Genomic DNA, 17,859 nt, shown 5'->3' on the forward strand with positions numbered 1-17,859 from the left:
TATTTCTTATTTAAAAGACACTATGGATAGTTCATCCAAGATAATTTTATCAGATTGTGTGGAAGATGGTAATTTATGTATGCCATCTATTTGACTCTTGATTCTATAGTCGGTTGTCTTTCCAGTGTGAAAAACTATTGTGATGGTGGGTGGGTAAATATGTTTTAGAAGCCCAAAATAAATTTTCTTTTTACATTTTTTTGTGAACTGGAATTTTAACCATCAAAAAGAAGTTTAAAATATTTCAGAGTTTTAAGCATACTTCAATCTAAAATTTCATATACGATATCGCGTCATCTCTTAATTCTAAGTGGTATATTTTTTAGAATATTTTTCGTTTATGACTTTTTTTCTTTTTCTTGCGGAACTACTTTCTGCTTTTAGACAGGTTTTCGCTCTTTAATTTACTTCACAAGACTATGTTCCTTCAGTTATTTAAGCACTTTATCTATGCTATCCGACTCAGTTCTCAAAATCTGCTCTGTTACACCTTGGCAACCACGAAACTCTGGTAATTATTCTTGTTAATCAGATGATAAACAAATGGTGCGATTACCTTGATATTTTTACCTCGCAACAATCATCGATAGACACGGATGTATTTGGCCCATACAAAACTTATTACAACCAGGCAATAAAAAAAAGGATGCTTATTTCTTGTAAAAGACTTCAACCTAATATCATGTATGATGTAGCTAAATTGGATCACTAAATCTGCCATCAAATAATATCATGGAAGAATTTGATGATGTAGCTTATAAGTTTTAATCTTTTTTAAAAGAATATTTTTACTTATAATTTGCCGATAATTCATCCATATCTTATGCATAATTTAGCCATTATAGGCTTGAGAACACATATTTTAGTCCATACTCTTAACAATCCAAATATGTCGTAAACCTCTTCAGAAATATCCCTTGAAAATGTGAAACTTTTCTTATGGCTCAGTTAAGAATAGGAACTAGTAAAAGAACCAAAAGTTAAAACATTGGCAGTCATGGAAAATGAATCTTTCAGGCACTGAAATCAAATGCTGGCTCCAAAGCTGAATCAATAAATTAAGATTAATTATTTAAGAAAAAGTAAATTTTGAAAGTAATGATTATTTTTTTCCAAAATTATGAAGACTTTTCTCATTCATTAATAGTGACATATTTTTAAAAGGAATGAATCCTAAAAACTAAATGAAATTCGTGTAAATAATTTAGTTTTTATGCATAAAAATTTGAAATTTAATTATTTTATTTGAATAAAATTCTTTCCCCATTTATATTCAATGCAAGTCACCTGATAAGGTTTTCTTAAAATATAATTAAAAATGTTAAAGCTAAAAAATTTGATCTTTTAAAATTTATAATAAATGTAAAACTAGGCAGCGTTAGTATCAGCATTCACAATAGAATTTTGAACTGATATATGAAGCAACATTAAAAAAATTGTTGAAAATCAATAAGAGGTACAGCATTTACACCAACATTTTGTTCTAGTGCTTCGTGTTCATCTGCTGTTTCATGCTTAACACTCTCTGTGGCGATGGGAAGACCATACATCTATAGGCGCTAGTCTTAAGGTATGCTTAATTTACCAATGTGAGGATAGTTTATGGAGTTATTGACCTCCGGACAGAGCAGATAAGGCATTGGCATGGCATTGAAATTATTTGACAAGTAGTTGTGCATTAATATGTTGAAAAGCAATTACATTGAGCAGTAATAATAAAATATAAGCAATATTTCTAGGCAAAAGAAAAAGGCTGAATTTTACTTAAGGCTGTTTCGGCAAAATCGGTTCATAGTTGTGATAGGTGCGTGACTTGTTTACTTCACTTTTCTAGATAAAAGAGGTTTAAAAGTCAACATTCGGTGGTCCCTTGATGGGCATATTTTTGAGTTCTACAGATCTGCTGTCTAGTTTGGAGATGTTTTTTCAACTGTATCTTTTGTAAATAAGTCAAGATTCAAATTATTGTTAGTGTTTTTTACCCTGTTAAATATGATTAGCTGTAAATAAAAATTCAGAAAGACACATTTTTTAAAATTTAAAATTGCTCGGTCCCGAACTCATGACGTCACAACACCAATGCCTATCCAGAAATATTGGTTACACTTTATGTCATTCTCAGAAAGGAGATGAAATTTTTTTATCTGCATCCACATTCATAAGCTGGAAATGAAATGCAGAAGTCATTAAACGATAAAATCTAGTTTCTGAATGGAAATTTGTTTTTAAAGAGGTTACGTGCTATATGCATTTGCTATCATAAAATGGATTTCTTTGTAGATGTGATAAAAATCAATAAATTCGATCAATGAAAGACACCGAATTATGCAGTGTGAATGAATGCCAACGCTTCGACATAGCGAAATTATAAAATATGATCTTGTCATTTCGTACGTCTGAGGTTTCAGTGTTAGCTGTTAGCGGAAAGAAAAATGTCTGAATTATAGATACCGGTTAATGTGATCAAGAATTTTGAGAACATTAACTGAATTAGAAGAAATCAACTATATTTTTATCAAATCAAAGGGGAAGATAAATGAATTTACTACCAGGCTGTCTATAATTTTTTTTCAAAAAATAAGTAAAATATTTCATAATTGTTGCTAATCGACAATTATTCCTTAACATTTCACACACACACACATTTCTTGCTTGAATCCTCGTTCCCCCTCCCCTAAATTATTCGAAAACTTCTGCATGCTGGGTTTCAAAATATCAAGTGCTTGACTCATTCTGGTATTCCTCGGAGGAAATTCTCCATCATATTTGTCCCCGTTAGAATCATCAAAGTTTTTAATTTGATCTTCCTCACGATTTTTCAAAATTTTACAAAGAAGAACCTGTGTAAATGCGCCGCAGCATTGCGTCAGCTTTCATGCCTGTTAAGAGCTTCAGTTTTATTTTTAAAATTCAAATCAGTTTCTTTTTCTTAAAATCCATTTTGCTCTCGTAATTCAATCACAAAACGACAATAATTTATGGCTGATAAACAAGTTTTAAGCCAGATCTGACAGTTTTGTTATCGTTTAAACCCTTCGAGACTGTTCTAGTCCAGACAAAAATAAGTGTACTCCATTGCACGGAAAAAATATTTTCTTACTTAAAAAAAAAAAATAATAAATTACGATCATCAATTTTTAAAGGTGGTTAAAAATGAATGATAGGTTAATTATCTACAAAACTAATAAAATTAAGCAATCGCACTAAACGAATATGCACACAAAAATATTCGTTTAGTGAGACCAGCGATTTTGGATAACATTAAGCGACGTCCACTGTACTATAAAATTAAAAACAAGGATGTAGGGTTAGAAAGCAAAGTTAAAAAGAAATGCCCATTTTAGAACGCATGATTTTGAAAAACTGTAATTGATATATATATTAACTGGATTCATTGAAAATTAAAAGTTCTAAAATATGAGACAAATCATTTAATACAAAAATAAAGAATTCCAGGCAGTTATAAAAAAAAAGCCGTTTAAAAGATAAATTATTGCGTGAGGGTATTAAAAAATGTGCGTGGGTCACGAAACGGCAGCGTAAGCTAACATTTAACTTCAAAAATGCTCAAAGAAAGCCTTCTTTTTTTATCTGAACTTTAAAACACTCACAGTGTGGATAATAAAGGTTCAAGGAAACTGTTCAAAATGGCACCGTTTTACATTGATTTAAATCTCTAAATTATATTCTCAGTAAGTTAATACATTAGTCATGGTATACGTTCTATATTTTATTGTCATATTTTTCATTCATTTTCTTAACCAGTATATTTTAAATTAAAAAAGCCCGCATTTTCTTTCTTTGTAAATGGCAGAAAACTAGTCTTGTCAATAAAATCGATTTTTTTTCTTTGCAGAGCAGTGCTTAAAAAGTAACAATAATGAAAGATTGTAGAACTGCTGACCCGTACCAAGCTGTACATTATTTTGGTCGGCATGAAAAATAATATGACAGTAAACTAAAAGATCCCTGCACACTTGAGCTATCGCAATTACGTGTTGTCTGCTTTTATGTAAAGCAAGTTACTGACGAGTAAAAACGAGCCTCTCGTCGAGTCTGCACGCACACTTGGCAAAACCAATTTTCCATAGTAAACTATGTATTAAGTTTGCGGCAGCTTGTTGAGAAATTCTGATTAAGGAATGGCAATAGATTTTTTTACTCTTCGGAGTGCAGAAAAAAGAACGAACTGAGTGTTGGAAAAAGTGTTTCGTTTATATGTGACTGATCTGTAACTGTGAACAACTCCCGTTATTAACAGTTTGTATTTTTTGCTCAAACGTTTGCTTAGAAATATTTGATTGCACATACGGCCAAAGATCAAACGTGTTGTCTTTGTTCATGATGCATTTTTACATCGAACGAAGCAGTAGCAGACCGATTCTGTAATAAGATTTCCCCTTTGATACACGGTTTCTAAGTGCAAATCACCGCTCCGTTGTAGATTTCTGCTGTGAAATCCACGTTCATACTTTAATTATCCTTCCGCATTCGACGGAAAATATCTTTAGTCATGTGTTTATATTTCCCACATAACTCTGTAGGAAGTGAAGGAGGGCAGACGGCCAATATGATTGCAAACAATGCGCGAATTTGATTCGTATGTGACGTGTTACACTTACCATTAATGCATACATCTCAGTATCGGTCGTTTTCCAGCAAATTGAAAGCTAGACATGCATTTCGGAAACTGGCATTATAATGCCGTTGCTAATTCTCAGTTACTGGAAAGATGTTGGAACGGGCACATTTATTAACAACATGCGAAGAAAGTAGTATTCATCTTGATTTGGATGCCCAGTGTACAATCTGCTTATCGTAGTTTCTATCAGTATGTTAGATTGTCTGCCGACTCACTGTTCTCGTTTGCATCGTAGTAAAGACAAATATGGAACAACCAGCCGCTTATCTACTTCGATACAACCGTTTCACATTTCTACGGTTTTCTAATTTATCGCCATCGTTTGCTAATCTTCTCCATAAAGGATTCCACGGTTTCCTGTAACTGTGTTGGATACTTATGCCCGATAGATAGTGCATTTCTCATCCCGCAATGTACATGTATCATATTTTTATCGTAACTTCATGCAAATCCTTATGGATGTCATCATTGAGTATTTTACATTAATTGCGTATTACATCTTCGATTTCATTTGAAGTGATTTTGTTATAGAGCCAGATTTGTATATGTGCGTGTAGCAATCTTTTCTTTTACCATTCTGCTGAGTGCTCTGAGTGAACGCTATGGTATAATACGCAACTCAATTTCAACGAAATATCAAATGAAATAATTAAATCAAAATAACAATGAACCGAAATTAGTGGGCATTCAATCTAACAATTCAATCCCGAAATATTGAAATGGAATCGTAAAATAATTAGTGCAGTATATGTTGCTTTCATCTTCAACAGATAGTGCTGTTTCAATTAGACACCATTGTCAAAAGCAATAAGAAAAAATGTTTTTACCTATTACATGTGTGACATCTATGTAATAAGTATATAAAAAACCGGCTGTATTCGAATACAACGTTGTGTCAAAATTTCAAACCAATGGGTGGAGAATTTTCGAATATTTACGATTTTGAACAAACGACAATTTGCATTTTTATTTTTAGACAATTTGCATAGGTTTTTATATTTCGTATACAATTTTTCACTTCTTTTTTCTGTTGAACACTCACTGTTCTGACATAATAAAACCCGTCATAAGATTCAGGTTAGCGAAAATTCTGATTAAAAATTTTAAAAAACCACTGCATAATGTGCTGTTACAAGTATCTCTTGGTTCGCCTATTACAAATCCAGGTTGGTGGATTAGTGTGTCCTTCATCTGTTTGAATTACTGTTGATTCTCAAGTGCATAGCTTACAAGCTCCTATATATTTATTATATTCTTCTATACTATATTTACATGGTGATATTTCAAGTGTATTCAGTAATTATTTGTATTTTTCAGTTCTTTTTGTGTTTAAATGACGCTGTTTTAATCTGATACTTTGTATCTGGTATGCGAAAGTAAAAGGTATAGGAAACTGATGCAAACTAAAAGCATCAAGCACTTGGTATCAGTTTTTGAATTCGATTGATGTTGATTGTCCTTGACCTGTCCTTTACCTCTTGTAATGGTGTACATACCACCGAAAAATACCACAACCACCGATAGATCGGTGGTTGTGAAAATACCCGCTTTCTTCTACAATAATTATTCAGTACAACTTTTATTTTTCCATTAACTTTTCAACCACTGCCAAAACCAAAGCCATCGGCGCATCAACAATTTTTTCAGAAAAAATAAAAATAAATCCTGTTTTGGAATCATATTCGAGTTATTATCAGTTACCAGTCTCAGCGTTTGTGCGAGAACAGATACCTACCGATTGCGCGGTTTCATTCCAATGGGAAAAGAATCGGTTATCGGCTGTTTCGGGCAATAAAGTATTGGGTACAGCCAAGTATCTGTATCAAACTATGCCTGATACAACAAAGTCAGATATCAACTCCATCCCTACTACTTTTATTGCATCTCATTTCGAGTCATTTATCTAACTATGGTCAAAACGTCATCAAATGGCTCCCGCCTGCTTTAAAAAACGTGCCTGTGTGTAATTAGGCGGCTGTTGGCCGCTGTGTGAGGTTAGTATGCAGCGAAGATAATGGGAATGAAAAGAGGATGTCTTTCCGTTCATTGTTCTCTATGGTCGTAGATTAAAGAGGCCAGAGGCCTCGATTCTGTACCTTCCCGGTGACACGTCCTCTTTAACTGCATCGAGCGCATTTTTCCACTGTCAGTAGTGCAGAATACATAAGCATTTCTTTGCTCATTAAAATGGACGTTGATTTTAAAAATAAGGGGAGTGTTCTCCTCGACGCGTTTAGCGAAGTCATTTCAGAACCAAAATTTCATGTTGAGACAACATACCGAATTTCATATTTTCGAGGCATTGTGTTTTTTTGGATATCAACGCATTCACATTCAGATGGTCAACCCCTTTACTGATTTGATAAATATCTACAATTCTGATGAATTTCAATGATCTATCATTTTCCAAATTCAATTCATCCAAAATGTGATAGAAATATGCTATTTTATTGGGAAGATTGCATACCATGGTGCGTTCCTCTATATTTTTTTGAAGTGACAGAGAGTTAGTTCAAAAATGTGTATTTCAGTCTCGAGAATGTCCATGCGGTGTCTCAGATCTGTGTACTAGAAAAATAAGATTGCATCATGCTTTAGGAATTTCAACAGATTGTGGAAAGAAAAATGCGTGAATAATTAATATCGGTAGGAAAAATAGATTCAAAAATATTTCGGAAGGTCAGGAAAGAGAGAACGATTCATGTTTGTGTCTCCGGTAATCTGTTTCTGAAAACAAGAAAGGTGTTCTCGTGAATGACTTGTGTTGATTTCACTTGTTTTCCCTCTGAAATGAAGTGCGTTTTTTGCTGCAGCAGTCGCATTCTATTTGAACTCAGTTTTATGATTTGGCATAAATTTTATAATTTGCTTATATTGTTCTAATCATATCTCAACGATTACATATTGTACAAAATGATTCTTGTTTTACAAGACTTTCCCTTTAGATGCAGGTTGTCTCTCAGTTAACTGACGCGTTTCATCTCTTCCTTTCTTTCTTTCTTATTTTTTTTTTTTTTACGTGACCCATCCTGCATACGCCTTCAAGGAGAAAGGATAATAGAAGTTCTGAACTTCCAGTGCAGAAGTTTGGAAAGATTCTTCTCATTTTTATATTTCTTTATGTTCATGTTTTAAGTTGTACTCTGTCGCAATCGTTAGCAGAAAATGTGTTAGAAGGAATAAATCGGCGCGGCTGATGTTTAATATTTCATTTTGAGTTTGTGATTTAATGAAATCTAAGGCGTCTTTATCGATGCAGAATGATAAATAGATTTGACCTATTTAGTATAATAAATAGATTTGACATATTTAGCAATTAAAAAAAAGTGTGATGGCCGCGCAAAATATCTCTTGAACGAAGTATCAAATTACATTTTCTGATGACGATGATGATTTTTATGTTTTCCCGTTTTATGAGCTCCAGTGGAGGATGCCTTTAGCTCCGCTTCACTGTAGGATGGTCCGCCATTTTGGAAGGCCTCGAGATTAATCTTGTTTCTTCATTTAATTTACATAAGTTAACCCCGTGACTTAAAACTTACTTTTTCTTATTAATGGCTCGTCCTATTTGGGGCCATTTATTGTTATTTTAATTCTGATGATGATACAGTGGGCATTTAAGATATTGAAGCGTATCTAAATGATTTTTGCATTTTAAATTATATGACACTTATCTAGATAAGTTTCTAGATAATGTCAAAACAATTTTACAGCTATGTTATCATTTTGTTTAAATTTGTTTTAAATTTCATTCTTTTTCTCTTACCTACGAGATATTGAAATTCTTTTAAAGGTGATTTACAATTGAATGTTTTGTTATTTTAATTTTCCATACTACTTGTTATTTAAAAACTGTTCGCATAAAATTTATCAAAAAGCGATCAAATTTAGTCCAAGATAATAAATATGTAAAACATCTTATTAGGTTTCAGTATAGATGCCATATAAAAATTGCTTCAAATGGAAGGGCTGCCAACGTATTTCGGCTTGTTCTTGATAACCGTCGCACTTGTTATTCAGCGCAATGAATGAATGTCGCGATAGCATCGCTTCACGGTCCGCCACCTCTTCTGCGGGTCAAGGTCTCACACGAACGGAGACTCTTCACCTTCTTGCTTTTACTGTCCACTTTTGTAAATTGCCTTTTGACGTTCCCACCACCTCGCTTCTGTATGGAATGGGTTCGCGGGATGTAACTGTCAAGTCTTCTAATAGACAACATTTCGATTTTTTTTTTTTTTTGCTGCATTTTTAATGCAATTTAATGTTGTTCTTTCATTTGACTTGTAAATGCCGTGAATACGAATATTTTCAAATAAAAATTAAATGTTATTTAAATTTTAGAGCATTATTCTTCTGATATTTTTTCCTTGTCTTCCTTTAGTTAGCAAAATAAAATGGCTTTTTTAAATTTTAATTTGTGGAATTTTTACTTGGAAAAATTTGTGTTTGAATATGACAAATTCATTGAAAAATTGTATTTTTTAAAAATCATTTTAGTGATTTATTGATTTAGTAATAAGGAAGAAGAAACTGATGAGAAAGAAATTGAAATCTATTATTATAAAAGTAACCTGCAATGAACTGTTTTGTTATTTTATTTTGTTGTGGTATTTTTTTACTTAAAAACAGTTTGTATAAAATTTAATTTGAATTAATGGAAAGAAAATTATTGGAGAAAACTTGGGTGGAGAAATGGTAAGAGATTAAACTTTTTATTGCCACAATAATAACTAATCTGACCCTGATACTTTGTAATAAATAATTAACACATTTCGTAAGTTTCAAAATTTTTACTAAATTGCCTTCCAAAATATGCCAAAAGACTATTAATTTACTTTTTGTTTAATGGCCATTGTTTAAGGTTATGCTCTCTTATAATTAACGAATTTATCAACAAAGGTCCAACATACAAATTGATGAAATGACGTGAATGTTAAAAAACGAAATTTATTTCCATGTAGTTGCTATTCTTTGTTGACTTCGATTCTATACTTCATCTTTCGTATCATAAAATGGAACTGCTACTAATCAGTGAGTTAATTTTAGACTGAAATTGGAATTTATTGCTTTCTAAAATGGACCATTAGCTATCCTTTTTCTTTTTTTCAGTAAAACGTATTATTATAGTGTATCTTAATATTTGTTTTGTTTTGTTTTTAAGGCTGCAAAGTTTGATTAAAAAGTATCCGACCTGTATTCAAAAAAAAAAAAAAAAAAACTTGTATTGAAGGGAAATAATCTTATATTAATTTCATGTCAAGTCCCTTTGGACTGCTGTACATTTCTCCCAAATATTCTTGCCTCTTGAACAACTTCTAGAACAGTATGCTAAAAACAAAAAGAAAGTAATCGTAATCTGTATTATGTCTTATTTGGATTGACCGCTTTCGGGGAGGAGTCAGAAATCACACGGAAATATGTCGGAAGAGTAGAAGCCACGTTTGTAAGTTTGGTTTGGAAAACTTTGTGATAAATCAGTCAAACAAAGATTTTTTTTTGTGTATTTATCAAATGTATATATTAATTACGCTAAAAATAATCGGAATTAAGGGACGATGAAATCCCCTTTCAAATCTTAATTTCTAATAGTTGCAGATATCCAAAAACTTTTAGTACGAATGCTGATTTTTATAATGAGGCCCAATTCGTGTAATTTGATTTATTTTTCTATCCTCAACCGTAAGGAAGTTAAAGGGGAATGAAAATTTCTCCCTTCCCACCATTTATCTTCCCATGAGCACGATGATCCATCTGCAAAGCCAAAATTTTCAATCCTCCAACAACATACCGGTTCAAGTAGACTGTTGTATTTATGTAATTTTTGAGCGAATATTAATCATGATGACTGGTGAAGATGTGCAGAAATGTTATCGAAGTCGTCTTTTTAATTTGTAGCAGTCCCATAAGGAATGTCCCTAATTGACATCTTTGAAAGTTTTTTTTAAAGTAATGTAAAAATGGTTGTTGTAATGCCATTTAGAAACAGAGAATTTAATTTTTCTGAGTCAAAACGTCTAAACAGTCATAAAAACGAATTATAAAAATGGTGAAATGAAAAGTTTGTATTGAAATGTGTTTGAGTGTAAATAATTTAATTTGAATTTCTAAACAATATTATCACAAAATTATTTTTACCAATTGTGTTTAAAATTGATTAATCCAATACTTGTCTAATGTAGGCACGTTGCATTTGTATAACTGTAACTGTAAGGGCTCCTACGTGCAAGCGCCTTCCTCCTCCTCCTTTAATGACGATTGAAAAAAAAAATTTGTAAAAACTGACGCGAAATAATCAACTTGCCCGCTCACCCTTTTGAATGATCTATCATCAATCTGACAAAATTAGTTTGAATAAATTTTAATCTGAGAGGAAATCTCATTTTATAATGAGCCAGCACATTGAAGGGCCAACGGAAATATCATTATGACTTCTTAGTATGAGAATGTAGTACGGCGCGTTTCTTGTTTCTTAACCCTTTCTAGAGCCGTGGGAAGTATGCTTCCCACCAAATTTATCAATCTTTGTATGAAATTATGTAGGTTGGCAAAAGTTCTGACAAATTTTTTTAGAAAGACAGAAACTTAGAAGCTTCAGTTCTTTATCTTACACAAAATGATGTGTCTTTATTTGTTACTTAATTATTAATTAACCAAGTTAATTAATTAATCAAATTAAATTTATCTAATAAGCTAAATGAATCCCTTTTCTTATTCTAATTTCAAGCCTAAAAATATTTAAACATAATATGACTAGAAAAAATTGCCCTTTAAAAGGTTAATTAAATATCGATGCCCACTTTTTGATCGATTGGGTCCAATATATCTACTCGTCTTATCTCCAGACCACAAAAACACGAAACCATTGTTAACTGATTTCAAAGAAAAACGCAAAATGTACTCAAGCGGTTTGAAAGATTGTTTACTTTTAATGGTTATTTGAGAAAATATTTATTATTCTTTACAAATTCAATTCAAAGTTTCTATTGTTATGCGAAGAGTGTTGATTATTTAAAATTTGCATTTGTTGCACACAGTCTTTCTCGCACTGTAGTTTATTTTTAGAGAGAGAGAGAGATTATGACGTTAAACGAACGTCCCTTGTTTGTGTGTCCTCAGCGATTGTACTAAAAGAAGTGTCAAGAGAATTGCGTGATTCTTTTTGAAACAAAGAATTCTCCCCTCCCTATAATCGGAGGAATAATGTGGTCCGAAATTTCCCGGACTTCATTCTATCGCGTTCTACCAGGGTCGCGGCCTTGATTGTTTTCCCCGGTCACTCGAGCATGGCGAATTCGTTCTCATCACGCTATCAGAAGAGACTTGATGAATGCTTCATGATTTTGCGGACAAAATAAATTGCCGTATTTTGCCGTCAAAGCGAGAGTCTTGCCTCATGCTTTATCTTCGCCCGTCATCTGTAACTGTCTCTCTTTCCAACTATGCAGTCGTTTCCAGCTGTTTGGATTCAGACACCGCTTTCATTTTTTTTGTGTAAGTCGCTGGACCCCTTTAGTTCATCGAGGCAACTTAGGTTTTCCTCCAACCTGATCTTGGAACTGGTATGGAAGAGCTTAAATTGGTTTGTTCAGTCTCCTCATTCATGCAGTTTGGAGGCTCGACAACAGAAAAAAGACGAAGAAAATTCTTGATGAAACCTACGGCTTCCGAATTTTCCCTTGAAATCCCTTTTATGTATTATCAAACAGAGACTGTAGTTCAACAAATAAAATAATCAATTAATTTTTTTTTAATTAAAGATAAGATCCATCACTAAAATAAGTAAATTCCACAGAATTCTCTTGTAATATATCCAAAGGTGGTTTGCAAACAATATGACTGTTCGATTTCATCCTTTGCCTTCTTTTTAAATCTTTTATTTTAATCATCGGGCCATGACCTGATTTCAAATTACTCGAGGCAACCTATGTGTATCTGATGACCTAATCGTGAAACGGCGATATGTTTCTTTGACTGATCATTCTTGACATAAATTGGAAGTATTTTTTGAATCCGACCGAATTTGTTATTTTTTCAATTTGAATTCTGCTTTTTAATCTCAAGTATTTATCTTATTGGATGATGCGAAAAGTCATTTAGAAGTTAGTCTTTATTATTTCAGATAAACGATTGAAAAAACTGACTGTGTTGAGGAAATGCTTTTTAAGGGAAAACGGTAATTTTGCTCACTTTTGTAATTGAGTCAAGATTGAGATTGTGTGCTAAGAAAATTCAGTAAAAAATTAATTAATTTTTTTCACCCCTATAAGGAATCTTAACAAATTCATAATAGGGTTGAATTTTTTTTTTAATTCGATTTTTATGTTTTTGTGAATTAGACCACAAAACATTAGAATTTCCAAGATTCTACGTTTCTTAAGATACTTTTGAGAATGTTTATTAGGTGCTCTGCGAATTCATCTACAAAAATGGTATAAAAAGGGTTATTTCATTTTAACCTGTAATATTAGAATTACATTTCTTTTTAGAGAAATGCAGCGATGCAATCTTTTTCAAGTAAGCTTTGTTATATTTGTAGAGTCAATGAATTTAGATTGATGACTTTAGCCCACCTTCTTTTGACAAATATGACATTTAATACGCTTTTATTAGCTGTTTACAAATGAAAAAGCAGCTATGTTTTTATATTTAAAAAGTATTAGTTATAGGTCATGTATAATATGACACTTCCCAATTTTTGTCGCTTCCATTGTTGTACTGACTTTTACCATCCCTTTCTGAATGTTTTTGATTTCTGAAGTTCCAGTGTATCATGATGTTTTTCTCTTTCTTGTCTTAAATGAGCCATTAGCTTTTCAATGATTTTTTTTAAGGGACTGAAAATATCGAAGTCTTACTGAAAAATTTCAGGACTGTACGGAGAAGGTTTTACCTCGTTGAAATTTTGTGATTAGGTCGAACATATTTTTGGATACGCTTCCGAGAGGAACCTCATCTTTCCAAGTGCAAACCTCTTTTATTGTTCAGGATGGGCTATATAATACACAGCACTCTTCTGGTGCCCTTTTTAAAACCCTGTTCCCATCTTTTTCTGGCAGATTGAGATTTTAGATTTGGAAACAGGATCAGGCTGAAATGGAGATGCTCATTATTCTGAATGCCGCTAAGCACATCGATTGAAGACTGCGTTTTATTCTCTGTGAGATGATCCACGAAACGTTATTGCACTGACATCAATTAACTCTTGTGCTTGGGTGCAGTATTATTCATTGGATATAAGGGATCACTTTAAATAAATGTAAGTGTAAATGTTGATTTTTATTTTTGGAAAATGGTTTGCGAATGAAACTAAAATAATATACATTGTATATAGATTACTTCTTGTTGTAATTGAAAGATTTCTTGCATTCAGTGAATAATATTGCATTTAAAAAATTACAATGCAAAAATTACAATGCAAAGGGTTAATTAGTGTGGGTCTTCTTGCAGGTGATACAGTGTTGCCTTAAAAGGAGACATCTATCAGATTCCTTATTGGAAATGCCACTCTTGCATGATAAATTTGAAAAACCGATTATTTTCATTATATTAAAATAGTACATTCTCATCGAGAATTAACAAATGCATAGAATTCGAAAACTCAAGCTTATCTCGAAGCGACTGGAAATTCGATTATAAAATTTTATCTTACTACATGAAAAAACAAGAGCGCTTAAAAATGAATTCGTAAGAAATACGACATTAACTGTTTTTTTTTTTTTTTTTTTTCTTGCGCATGTGCTCTGCTGTCTCTAAGCTGCGCAGGAGTCATTTCTGCCGTCGTGGTGGGAGGCACTGATTGTTTGTCCCGAGCTTATTTTTAAGTGAGAGGAGAAGCTCCCCACAGAGTATTGTCTTTTTTAAAGATGCGCCTCTTCGTGAACCTCGGCCTTTTGCATGCCAGTGCTGCATTTCAACTTTTTTCAGTCAATGAGTGTTTGTAAATATGGATCGAGAATTCAAGCTATACATATCCAAAGCTAATAAATATTCACATTTCACTTACTAATATTGTGCTTGGTGGAGATTTTATTAAAAGTTTCTTGATAAATTATAAACATATTTTATATAAGAGGAAAACACTTTCATCCCGAATAATACTGACACATCAGTTATCTTTCAATGATCGAAATTTTATTAAATCGTCATATATTCATTCGCCGAAATACTTTTTCAATATTTCGCCTATATCGCTTTTCCTATCCTTCTCTGATCGCTGTACTACTTTGTGGTTGGTTACTAAAAGCTGAATGGCAGATTTTCCCATTCTTGTGCCAAGTTTTTATTTGACTATACTTTTATTCATGTCCCCAAACGCGAATCATGTCACGCTCTCTAATGAAGAAGCGCCGTAACCCCAGGCTATTAGATGCTTTCTCTTCGTCGTCGGTTTGTTTTCTAAAGCGTGTTTTGTTATTCTCCAACTGGCGCGGTCATTGCGCAACACTCCCCTCCCTTACCGGAAAGTGTGTGTCCCTATCCAAGGGTGTGGGGTCCGGCGAAGCGTGACGACTCGCCTTTCGCACGGGAAACGGTCTCCAATTAGGAGAGAAACAATGAAGTCTCTCACGAACAGAGTCATTTGTTGGGCCGGCGGCACTGCGATGACGCTCGACCAGTTCGGATGCGGCGACGTGCTCCTCAACTTCGCGTTCCCCGATTTCGTCATCGTGGAGGCGATCCCGGGACCCCTCATCCATTGTGAGTAGTTACTGCCCTTTGCTTTTTGTTGATTGAAAATCATATTGGATACCGATTCAACAAAGTGACGTCGTTATAAAATATTCTACAAGATTTTCCATTCACTGCAAAATGTCAGCATGTAGTAAAGTAGTACCATTCAAGTAATGATGTTAAATATTTATCATTGCATATTCATGTTCTTGAAGTTTTTGGTCGTTGAATAATCACGGAAATTAGACCGTCAATGTAAAAAGTGAGCCAAAAGTTAATTTTTACTGAAATCGTTGTCGATGATTGAAAAAGCGCAATGCGTGTGCGGTTTCACAAAACTAAATTAACCATCCAGATTCTAAAAGAATATAAACATTCTTTTTTTTTTTTTTTTTTTTGTCAAAGTACTGTATTGTCAAGACCCCCAAAGCACCCCGTCTGCGGGGATCTGCATTTCGTTATTTCCCGTTCGAAAAACTTCCTTCTAATTAGAGTGAAATGGATTTACCATGAACTCTATTGACTCTACTACTCTTGATCTCTTCTTCTTTTTGGATTATATAGAGAGCCTAGTTGTGAATTCAACAGTTGGTAAAATTGAAAGCTGGGATGCTGCCTTGTGTTCTTTAAGAAACGCTGCTCAGCATGTGGCGATTCATGTTTTTCAGTGTAATGGTTTTTGAGGAGTTGTAGTCAGGAAAGACTATGTACTCACCCTATGTAAAACTCGCCAAAAGAAGGTGGAATTTAATTCTAGCTATATTATTCTACATAACAGAATTTTGAAATGATTTTTTCAGAAGATATTTAGTGACGGGTTCAGTGCACTGTATTTAAATCTTCGTTCACTGAAGATTTAGATGCACTTGACATATGCAGTTCGTATGAGACTTACTATGTGCATCATAATAAAGTGACACGCTATGTGAACAAGGTAATCATACTTAATATTTGGTGCGAAATGTATGAATGATCTGCACCGTTATTTATTATTATAATTAATTATAATTTGATTTTGATGAGTATGTTTTGGAGAAGGAACTGTAAGCTCTAACGTTGATTGAATTTCATAACCTTAAAGCAGTTTCTACTCTTCATATAAAGCAACTCAGTGCGGAGTTGAGATGCTAATATTTAGATTTATTAAATCTTCCCGTAAAATTTTACAAACCTTACTTCTTAAAAATTTACAAAGCTTAAAATTTGGTTTATAATTACGAGTAAAAGAATCAGCACTGTTTACTCATATTTTAGTTTTCTAAACGACGAATGAAGTTAAAATCGTTCTTTTTACTCATCATTTAAATTAAGAAATTCATTGATGTGTACCTTTACTAGTTAACTTCTCTTTTTTCGCGAAATATATATATATAGTTATAAAAAACAGTCTTAAAGAATGTTAGTTAATGAATCAGTGCTGGTCTTCTTTCAATTCACGTATGAAGACTTTTTGATGAAAGCTCGTGCAGTGGAACCTGTGGATTTACTTCCTTCTTGTACAACTGATGATGGGAAGTGGCTTTTATCTTCTCGGTTCTGACTATCTTAACTCTCCGGCGTAATCACTTCGGTAAAGGAAACGTTTGTCCAGTCTAATGAGATAGATCTGAGAAATGTTATTCTACGCCTCCCCCGCCCTTCTTTTAATGATAGCCCTTTTCGAAACTGTCTAACGAATGGCTTTTTTTTTTTTTTTTTTTTCCCTTCGCGCGATTTCTTTGAGAGAACAAAGCGAAGCCAATTAGAGATTCTGAAATCTCTGAGGCCGCCCTGACATGTTTGTGAATTGATTTTTGTTCCTGACTGCAGATGGAAGTTAGGGTCGATAGAGTAGCAAAAGAATGACTGAATCCTTTGCATAATCGCGTTTAGATAATTAAAAAAAAAAAAAAAAGAAAAGAAAAGAAAGAAAGAATTGCATCGGATCAATGCTCTGAGCGCAGTGTAACGATTACCATAAAACGGAAACCCCAGCAACTTTATCTGCTCCAAATATATGTAATATCGGTAATATATGATTTTTCATAACGGTAAAGAATTATATTTGAAAAAATAATTATTTTACTTCTTAATACTATTTATTTACTTATTACTACTTTTTATTTGTTATTGCTACTATTTATTGCTATATTATTTTAGCTAGATTATTATATTGCTATTATTATTTTGCTAGATTATTTTAAATTCTTTTTGACTGCTTTTCAATCAGGAAAGTAGTTAAATGATTTTAGTATAAATTACAGCCAAATTATAAATAATATATGATAACAAATTATAATTTAGTATAAATAATAACCAAACAGACCAAGTAGTACTGAATGTCAATAAAAAGTCATATTTCCGCCAAAAAATACATTGATAAAAATCTTGGTAAAAGACTATTTACTTTAAAATAAAAATTTAATTTTTTAATATAATGACTAATTAAAAAAAGGTATTTAATTAGGTTGATTTATAAATAAGGCAATTGAAAGATTCTAGTTAAACGCATTTAGCATATTTTTGAACGCTGTCTTTCGTATATTTTTAATACGTGGATGTGG

General features: G+C 32.8%; 1 protein-coding gene across 3 annotated transcripts in view; it reads left to right on the plus strand.

The window, feature by feature from the left end:
* Positions 1-15,200: 15,200 nt before the first annotated feature.
* Positions 15,201-17,859, plus strand: part of LOC129989224 (cytohesin-1-like) — a 49,862-nt gene continuing 47,203 nt past the window's right edge. Inside the window, exon 1 of one of the 3 annotated variants that reach the window (XM_056097602.1) lies at positions 15,201-15,343. In XM_056097602.1, coding sequence (XP_055953577.1) covers positions 15,247-15,343 — 97 coding nt within the window. In that variant the 5' untranslated portion in view covers positions 15,201-15,246. The remainder of the gene's footprint in view (positions 15,344-17,859) is intronic. The other 2 variants (XM_056097601.1, XM_056097604.1) reach the window with 2 other exon arrangements.

This window comes from Argiope bruennichi, chromosome 10 (assembly GCF_947563725.1).
Source record: "Argiope bruennichi chromosome 10, qqArgBrue1.1, whole genome shotgun sequence".
Taxonomy (NCBI): domain Eukaryota; kingdom Metazoa; phylum Arthropoda; class Arachnida; order Araneae; family Araneidae; genus Argiope; species Argiope bruennichi.